General features: G+C 38.5%; 1 protein-coding gene across 1 annotated transcript; it reads left to right on the top strand.

The window, feature by feature from the left end:
- The first annotated feature begins 2,459 nt into the window (after positions 1 to 2,459).
- SPP1 (secreted phosphoprotein 1) lies at positions 2,460 to 9,819 on the top strand. The gene is made up of 6 exons (XM_022582289.3): positions 2,460 to 2,808; positions 2,921 to 2,959; positions 5,300 to 5,380; positions 5,669 to 5,707; positions 7,288 to 7,578; positions 8,537 to 9,819. Exons 1-6 carry the CDS (start codon positions 2,755 to 2,757, stop codon positions 8,936 to 8,938), a joined length of 906 nt encoding a protein of 301 aa, XP_022437997.2. The 5' UTR covers positions 2,460 to 2,754; the 3' UTR covers positions 8,939 to 9,819.
- The last annotated feature ends 224 nt before the right edge of the window (positions 9,820 to 10,043 follow it).

The following is a 10,043-nucleotide window of genomic DNA, read 5'->3' as shown; positions in this document are numbered from 1 at the left end:
TAATTTTTTTTCATTCAAACACCTTTTGAATACCCTGTAAATTTTTTTTTAATATAGAATTTTCTTTTTAATTTTCTTATTAAGTAACCAACTTTATATATCCTGGGAGAAAAATTAGAAAAAGACAATTCAGAAATCTAATCCAGCCCTTCAGAGGTGTGCAAATTATCCTGTCGATGTACACAGTTTAAAAATCTTACATCTGGGGCTTCCCTGGTGGCGCAGTGGTTGACAGTCCGCCTGCCGATGCAGGGGACACGGGTTCGTGCCCCGGTCCGGGAAGATCCCACATGCCGCAGAACGGCTGGGCCCGTGAGCCATGGCCGCTGAGTCTGCGCGTCCAGAGCCTGTGCTCCGCAACGGGAGAGGCCACAGCGGTGAGAGGCCCGCGTACCGCAAAAAGAAAAAAAAAAAAAATCTTACATCTGATCTCATTCCAATAACCTATTCCATGTAAAGGTATTACAAATCATGACTACCTGCTCCTCCTAAAAAATCTTAATAATAGTTAACACACATACAGTGGTTAAAATAGGCAGGGTATTTGCATATATGTGCCAAGTATTTTTAGTTTTACACATACTAATTCACTTAAACCTCTCAAAACGCCCACGAGCTGTGCATTTGACAGATGAAAACAGGTATAGATCGGCTAAGTGATTTGCCCAAGGTCTCACAGCTAATCAGTGGCAGAGTGGAACTCAGACCACACTCTGGCTCCTGAAGCAGCGCTTGCCAGCAGTAACCCTGCTCTCAGTCAGAAACTGCTTTACTTCTGCCGCACCGAGAATAAATTACCTTTCTTCTATTTTATACAGCAATTAGCAGATCCATCACTTCCAAACAACTCAAACAGGGCGACAAAAATCCACGTCCTTGAAAGGTCAATGTAAATCCAATTTAATGAGCGTGAACGTGGATTTTAATGTTACTAATGCCACTTGTTTAAATGACAGGCTGCTACACACTTGAAATCACAAAACAGAGCTTAAGTAAAAATGGAGGAAGGGTTTCTGAATTCTTTGTATGTATCTGAACAATAGCCTGATAGCTCTTAAATAAGTATAATTGTGAGGCAAATTTGGTTGCATATATTACCTTCATCTGTTATTTAAACCAAAAGAAACAAAAATCCATTCTATTTAATTTTATTTAAGACTGATTTAGATTATATTTTTATTCTAATTCAGAAATTATAGAGTCTTTGTAAGAACTAGTCATTTCCCTCCCTCCCTTTTTATGGGACCCCCTCGATGCCCTTCCAGGACGCTGAGAGCCAATCCTATAAACGAAAAAGCTAGTTAATGATATTGTGCATAAGTAATGTTTTAACTGCAGAGTAGTTTGTGTGTGTGTGTGTATGTGTGTGTGCATGTGTTTGTTTTGTAACCACAAAACCAGAGGGGGAAGTGTAGGAGCAAGTGGGTTGGGCAGTGGCAAAAAACCTCATGACACATCTCTCCACCCCCTGTGTTGGTGGAGAACGTCTGGAGCAGCCTTTAAATTCTGAGACGTCCTGGTTGTCAACAGCAGGGAGAGGAAGAGCCCAGAGTGCAGCCCTGAGCACAGCATCAGCACCGCCTGGGACCGGGCTCTTCTTAGCCGCCGCAGACCAAGGTAAGGCTGCAGTTTGCTACTTGCTTGCTGGCCTGTGTATGCACTGTTTCATTTCATGGGGAAGGTCAAGCCGTAAGGAAAAGGGTTTAACAGTAAAAGGTGTTAATCAGACTTAAACGGTCCTAGTCTTTGGAAGAAGCATGCCAGATCCAGGGCAGATCTCCTGCAGGAAAGGCAGCCGGCTATTTTGAAAGACAGCCGAATAGAAAACTTAAAAATATTTCCACGCCATCCTCAAAAGAATTGAAACTGCTTCTTGCCATCAGAAAAAAAAAAAGGAAATGTCTATGCCCCTTTGGAATGATTATATCTACATCATTTTAAATGGATAGGTGATTGTGGAGACAACTTAAAAGGAAAATGATTTTTGGTGCTAATGTAAACAAATGATAATGCTAATTATTTAATGATTTGACTTATCCTGTTTTCAAGGAAAAAAACCTTTCTGAATATTTTCACCTCTGTATTTAGCTATTAAAATTTATCCAAAATACCTGTATGACACTATTTAGACTTACAAATAAGAAAGCTGTTGACTGTTTCCAGTGTTTTTCTTTCTTGTTTCAAATTTCTAGAATACCTTACTTAAATTACAAACTTTAGAGATAGCTTCATTTCACCTAAGTAACACCTTTTAAATAATTTAAGTTGAAAATCGCATTAGAAATGCATGCTGGAAAATGGAGAAAGCAAGTTTCTTTCACAGCTTTATTTTCTCTCTTTCTCTTTGTGTTTTTCTTCTCTGAAAAATAAATATTCCCATTCCAGCTTATTATTTGAACTCAATTACTGTTGGTCTGTTTTTAGGTTTAGATGGCTGGTGACATGAGGTAGCAATGGCATAATCTCTGAAACTCTAAATTTTAAAGTTGAATAAATATAGACTTGTAAAATTCCTCTCTCCTTGCCTAATAGGAAGAGATGGAGAATAGAGGAGGTGGCATTACAAATACTAACTCAAAAGATCATAATATTAAGAAGAAAATTTTCCTCTAAGAAGTAAAGAGTATTTCTACAGAAAATATATATTTATTTGTGACGATTTTGTAATGTGGTAGCCTAAAAAAGCATCACTGTTTTAACCTAGGAAAAGATCAAATATTTCTTACAAAATATTTTGCAGGAACATTGATTACGATGAGAATTGCAGTGATTTGCTTCTGCCTCTTGGGCATCACCTCCGCCCTTCCAGTGAGTACAGCTGAATCTTAAAGAAAATTCCTCAAAATAAATGAATTGTGTGTTTCAAGGTGCTACGAACACGTTCACACTGTAATCTTTCTTCACCTTCTCTGTTTCAAAGGTTAAACAGACTGATTCTGGCAGCTCTGAGGAAAAGCAGGTGAGCAACTTTTAGGTTTATCATATAGTTAAATTATTTTTGCAACTGCTAGAAGATGTGCTACAAATGTATGGCAATTTTACTTATTTTCATAGTCAAACAAAATAACTTATAAGTATTTATTGAGTGCCTGCTATGGTTCTAGACCAGTACCAAGCACAGAACTGCTTTTAGTCTCTTAAAACCAAACTAGATATTTTAATATAATAAAATGGTGCTCTAGGCCTATCATTTATGTAAAATGAGTTCTGTGAAGTTGTGTGACTTTTTGTTTCCATGAGTCAACATACTGTTCTAGAAGTAAAAAATTCCATCTTTTGCTTTACTTAGTGGCAAGCTAAGTTTAAAATTCACCTCACATATTGGAGAGTTGGCATAACCATAATGTTCACAATATCTCCTAAGATATTTGCTAAGAAGCCCATTATAGAGAGAAAGTCTGTTTATGCCGTTTGTATCTATTGTGCTTATCCGATGATGTTAGATCACATTTTTCTAGACAAACATAAGACCAAATCAAATTCTTTATTATAATTATTCAACCAGCACCGTAGATGTACCTGCCCCTCCACAGAGTGAAAGCATGCCAGCCAAACAACAAACGGGCATTGTCCCAAGGAGCTTGGACAAAAAGGCACACAGAGTTCAATTCCAGATAAACAGAATAAAGGCCAGTATAGAGCTGCCTGGGGTCACTGCAATTAGATTGCTTAACGAAGATGTTAGGAGAAGTATTGCTGCTTGTGTTTGGGTGTGCAAGTGGGTAGAAGTAAGCGTGTCTGTTTTCTAAGTGATTTAAGAACACGAGTATTGAATCACAGCAATAAGACAGAAAATTAACATTTCCAGAGAAAATAGTGATCACACTTTTTGAGGCAAGAATTAGTGCCTTTTTAATAGAATAAAATACGGCACATGAAGCCATGGCTGTATAAGTGGTTAAGTGTTATTTAGGAGATAAGTGAAGAGCTCAACCTTCTAGAATCCTAGAAATCTAGAGCTAGTAGGAAATATGGAAAGTCTATAAAGACACACCCCTGAAGATGAACACCGGTTATCTATGAGTGATATGACTACTCGGTAGATTTTAGTTTGTTTTTCTTATCTATTTGTTCTTCATATTACTTTTTAAAAATTATAAATTTATCTTATAAATACAGATAAAGCCTGTAATACAGGTATCATCAGAATAAATATGTATATTAAATGTAATCAATCATAACATTTATCTGTATAATATTTATATAAATATATATTTTTAAAGAAAAAAAAGAGGGAAACTTTGAACTCATCTAGACTAGTAGTTTTCACATTTTTTAGTCAAGGAACCCATTCTTTCAGCAAAAACTGTCATAGAAGCCCAATATGAAGCTCCTCTGGTTAGAGCCAACCATGGGGAAACCCAAAGTGCTACTGACTGGTTTCCTTCCTGCACTTCTCCTCCTTTGTGGCTGTGAAGGAATTCTTGGAACCCCCAGGATAACTTTTCTCCATGACAGAGATGTGAAGTGATCGCCCTGGGCCGTACAGCCCACCAGATGACACTTATTCAGAGCAATTTCCACTCCTCTGCATTAGCATATTATTATCATTTTCCAGATAAATGACTTGGCTAAGTAAAGGCCATTCCACTCATGTCTTTGGCACCTTAAAGCAATAGAACTTTTATGCAATGGTGTTGATATTATATTTCTGCACTGCCCACTAAGGTAGCCACTAGACACGTGTGACTATTGAACACTCTAGTGCAACCGAGGAACTAATTTTTTTTAAATTAACTTAAATTTGAATAGCCATGTGTTTCATGGCTAGAGAATGGCATACTGGACAGCACAGCCTTAGAGAGTTTCTCCTTGTTCCACAGAGACAGGAAACAAGGAAGATCAACACAAATTAAGGGCCCCTCTGCTTTAGCTGTATTTCATCTGAGAGGAATTTCAGCTAACAAATGTAGAACAGAAAAGCACAGTGTATCATCAATGTGAAGAGCCACTGGATTTGAGCCCTGGCTCTGCCACTTACTATCACTTAACTTCATTGTGGCTGGGTTTCTCCTGATCTGTAAAATGGGAGTAATAATACTGATACCTATCCCAGGATTAAATGAATTAGTATTTGTAAATTACTTTGAAAGTGTGCCTGCCTCACAATAAGTGCTACGTAAGGGTTTGTTAAATGACTCTACCAGAAAGAATAAATTATGAAAGATACAGCTCAGGCTCTAGTTGACTGAATAACGCATATTATGCTTATCCATCAAGATTGGGGAAGTATAGTTTTTTTCAGCTTATCACTTAGAGATACCTGTTTCTTTTTCTTAATAATGACTCTTTTTTGTAGCTTTACAACAAATACCCAGATGCTGTAGCCACATGGCTAAAGCCTGACCCATCTCAGAAGCAGACTTTCCTAGAACCACAGGTATTTTTAATTTTAATTAATTCTAAATATTAAAATTCTCACAATTAAAGAACAACCACCACAAAAAATAGCCACCGAGCAGGCCATTTGGGCTTGTTAAATGGATCTTTCCTGCCTGTTGGTAAAGGTGAACTTAGGACACAAATTGATCTGTCATGTTGTCTTCCTGCTAAGCCATCCACCAATGAGGCTAAAAAATAAGACCTGCTTTGTATGGAAAAGGCTAACTTTTGAATAAAAAAGTTAAGAGAGTATGATGTACACTGATTTGTACCCTTCTTTCTTCAGAATACTGTGTCCTCTGAGGAAACTGATAACAAGCAAGAGGTGAGGTTCCACTCTGAATCCAAGGTCCATCATGTCTTGGAGGAACTAAGGAAGCAACTCTTTCTCCTGGTGACATTGCCTGGGTTCAATTCTGGCAAAATTCCATTAAAATTCTCCAGTAAATACCCTGTCTATCCACTGGCCTGAAACTCCAGGGGCGCATCACACCCCTACCCAAAGCCTTGAAATTTCTGCAGACCTGATTATACTGGGCCAACAGTATGGTGGGCTCTAGGTCAGGGATGGTGGAAGTAGAGTCTTTACTTAGTGGAGTGGAGGTGCGAGTATGGGAGAAATATTATGGGATGGGCTCCTGGTAGCCCGATTCATATGTCTCGTTTCTCTGAGTGACTCTGCCACCACCATCCAAGGGAGCAACAGGAACTAGGAACTTTCTCCTCAAAACCTGGAGACCCACCATCTTGAGACCCACCCTCCCTTCCTAACATGAGCTCAGCCAACCATAAAAAAAAAAAGAAAGAAAAAAAATTTTCCTGTCTAAAACTTGCTCACAAAAAACACATGTGTTTACTAAATGTCAGAAATACCAGGTTTCAAATAAGTTTAGTGTGGCAGGAAATGTTTACTAATGTCTGTTGTTTGAAATACTAAGCCTCTTGCAATTCATTTAAGATATTTTCTTGCTGTCATCTAATATCTGGTAAGCATCTAATTAATGCCTACCAAAGCCAAGACTTTGACTCCAGGAACGTTTCTGTTGCTAACATAATGGTTTATTTAATAACTATTCTTTTTATTGGAATTAGTAATATATTTGCTAAGCAAAGGGATAACTTAAATTTGTTTTCCTTAAGATTCTATTTGAAGATGCTAAGAATTTCTAATAAGGAAAGTTAGATAAATGACCCAATATATTTGGAATCAGAAGTGTAATAGACATTAACTGGTTAATTGAGCTGCAGTTTATACACATGGATAACACAGTCGCCTTTTGATTATCCAGGCTAATAGGGAGGAGTTTTAGGTTTGGGGGTGAGCATTAATACATGGATGCTCTAATCTCCTGAGAATTGTCATAGAAAAAATCTCACAATTATGTACCTGTATTTACCGCATTATTGAATTTGGTAAATTAAATAGTGTCTAAAATGAACAAGGAAAAACATGTTATCGATATAAATTTATAACTCATACATTTGGCTTGAAAATAATGTTTATGAAAAAGCAAGAAAAATGACTCAGAATAGGATTCCATTTATCCTAGTGTTAAAAGGGAAATTGGAAGATGCTCGCTTTAGCTCTTAAAAGCCATTGAGTGCTTTGTTGTGAATACAAAGATTCTGACACTGGGACTTCCCTGGCAGTCTGGAGGTTAAGACTTCGCCTTCCAAGGCAGGGGGTACGGGTTCAATCCCTGGTCAGGGAGCTAGGGTCCCACGTGCCTCATGGCCAAAACACCAAAACATAAAACAGAAGCAATATTGTAACAAATTCAATAAAGACTTAAAAGAAAAAAAGATTCTGAAACTAAATAAAGATAGTAAAAGACTAAGGCACCATAAAGGCTAAAGGAAAATAAAAACCTTTACACCAATTTTTCCGATCATCTTGATTTTTAGACCCTCTCGAGTAAGTCCAATGAAAGCCCTGAGCACACAGACACTGTGGATGACGAAGAGGATGGAGACAGCCAGGACACTGACGCAAATGACTCCAATGACACTGACCATTCCGATGAGTCTCACCATTCTGATGAATCTGATGAAGTGGTCACTGATTTCCCCACTGACGTTCCAGCAACCTCCATCTTCACTCCACCTGTCCCGACCGGAGACACATACGAAGGCCGAGGTGATAGTGTGGCTTACGGACTGAGGTCGAAAAAGATGTTCCGCAGATCTGAAGTCCAGGTAAATCCTTGAACAAGACACATGAGATGGTTATGAGTAGAGCCCAATTCTAGGGAACAAGGGTCTGCATGCTCATTTGTTCATTCATTCAGCAAGGATTATTACTTTATGATCATTGAATACAAAACCTTTTCCCACTTATTGGTTTTTGTATTAAAGTCCACATAATTTCTCCCTAATTTTGTCTCTCAATCACAATGCTATTTTTCCAAATCCTGGTTATAAAGCACTTATTCTATTTGCTTTTTTATTTATTTTTTTTTTAATTGATTTATTTTTGGCTGTGTCAGGTCTTTGTTGCTGCGCATAGGCTTTCTCTAGTTGCGGCGAGCAGGGGCTACTCTTCGTTGCAGTGCGCAGGCTTCTCATTGCAGTAGCTTCTCTTGTTGCGGAGCACGGGCTCTAGGCACGTGGGCTTCAGTAGTTGTGGCGCAGGGGCTCAGTAGTTGTGGCTCGCGGGCTCTAGGGTGCAGGCTCAGTAGTTGTGGCGCACGGGCTTAGTTGCTCCACGGCATGTGGGATCTTCCCTGCCCAGGGCTCGAACCCGTGTCCCCTGCACTGGCAGGCGGACTCTTCACCACTGCGCCTCTGGGGAAGTCCTCTATTCGCTTTTTTAAATTAAAAAAGGATCTGGATTTAGCACATAGCCCTGCCGTGTACTAGTCCCTTTACTTTTAACTTTCGCTTCATTTTCCCTTTATGTAAAACAGATAATGAGGCCTTCCTCATGGGTTTCCTCTCATACAAAATTGATGTACCTATTAAACTAAAGGAGATGACATAATGAAAGGACTTAGTTTGAAAAAAAGTAACATGCTAGTATTATTTTTTTGCTTCAGCCAAATTTAGACATTGTTAGAGAATACATTGGCCTGAAAGTTAAAAAGCAGAAGAAAATTACAGTGTTCCCATCTCTGGCTGTTTATTGAATTCTTCTCCCGTTTGTTCTGTGATTCAGTATCCAGATGCCACAGAGGAGGACGTCACGTCACACGTGGAGAGCGAGGAGGTGGGTGATGCACCCAAGGCCATCCTGGTTGCCCAGCGCCTCCACAGGGCTTCTGACTGGGACAGCCGTGGGAAGGACAGTCAGGAGACGAGTCAGCCGGATGACCGCAGTATGGAAACCCACAGCCACGAGCATTCCAAAGAATTCAAGCTGAAGGACGAGGATGACAGCAATGAGCATTCCGATGTGATTGAGAGTCAGGATAATTCCAAAGTCAGCCATGAATTCCACAGCCAAGAATTCCATAGCCGCGAAGACAAGCTAGTCCCAGACCTTAAGAGTGAAGAAGACAAACACCTGAAACTTCGTGTTTCTCATGAATCGGATAGTGCCTCTTCTGAGGTCAATTAAAAGGAGAAAAATACAGTTTCCTACTTTGCTTTTAGTAAAAAGAAAAAATACATTATAGCAGAGTGGGACAGAATATGAAATGCTTATTTCTCTGCTTAGTTGGTGAATATATGTGTGTGTGGATCTGGAAACAGATCACGGTTTTGATCATTAGTTTAGTGTGTGACTTGATGGTAACACCCTTGTACACTAAAAGCTTCAGGGTTTAGCCTATGTTCTTTCCATATAAGAAATGCAAACCATCATTGCATTTTAATGTTTGCTACCCTTTTATGAAAAGAAGTTTATGTAGAAGCAAAAAAAACCTTTTACACACTTGAGAATATAAAATTTCATGTCACTATGATCTTTTGTTTTTTAAATTAGTTTATATTTTGTTGTGATTATTTTTGTTGGTGTGAATAAATCTTATATCTCGAATGTAATGAGAGTTTGGTGGTGTCAATTGCATTTCTTATTTGATTCCCTACAGTTGCCTAGCAATTAATACATGTAATCATTTTAATTAATGTGCTGGACTTAGTAGACAGCAATCTAAGACCTTCTGGATCAAACATACAGCCCGTGGCTGAGCTAAAGTTCCCAGTCAAGGAAACAGGAGTCAAGTGGAGGTTGATATTCAGCCAGAATTCCTCCAACTATGCAGGGCTCTGTAGGCCACTTCCACTGAGTGAGAGCAAACTTTTTCTAATTTTCACAAAGCTGATGTAAAAGCTAATGAAGGCTTAGATGCAATCACAAATCAATTTTATTGGTTTTTACCATTCTCCATTCATTTTCTCAGTGAATTTATGCTTCCTTGCCCTTGGATTACAACTTGGTAAGTCCCATAGCTATTCTGATCACTTGTAGATAATAAACAAATAGTCCCTTTGTACTGGAAAAAACCTAAAAGCTAATAATCAAAATTTTCAACTTCATTCAAAACTAAAAGTTCTGGAAACCTGAAGTGGAGCAAGGGCCTTATTTCTATACCTTGCTCCTCTGCTCTTCTTAAAGCTAGAAATCTCATTGGAAATCTAAAACTTCTCTATTAAACAACTCTTGGGACAAAAGGGGAAAATTTTTAATTGCAGAATTTCTAAAAAATAGTTCTAATGAAAAC

This window comes from Delphinapterus leucas, chromosome 5, assembly GCF_059928025.1.
Source record: "Delphinapterus leucas isolate spDelLeu-1000000601 "Yukka" chromosome 5, BTC_Dleu_Yukka2, whole genome shotgun sequence".
In the NCBI taxonomy this organism is placed as follows: domain Eukaryota; kingdom Metazoa; phylum Chordata; class Mammalia; order Artiodactyla; family Monodontidae; genus Delphinapterus; species Delphinapterus leucas.
Note: the sequence above shows the minus strand (reverse complement) of the source record. Positions and strands in the feature narration are given on the sequence as shown.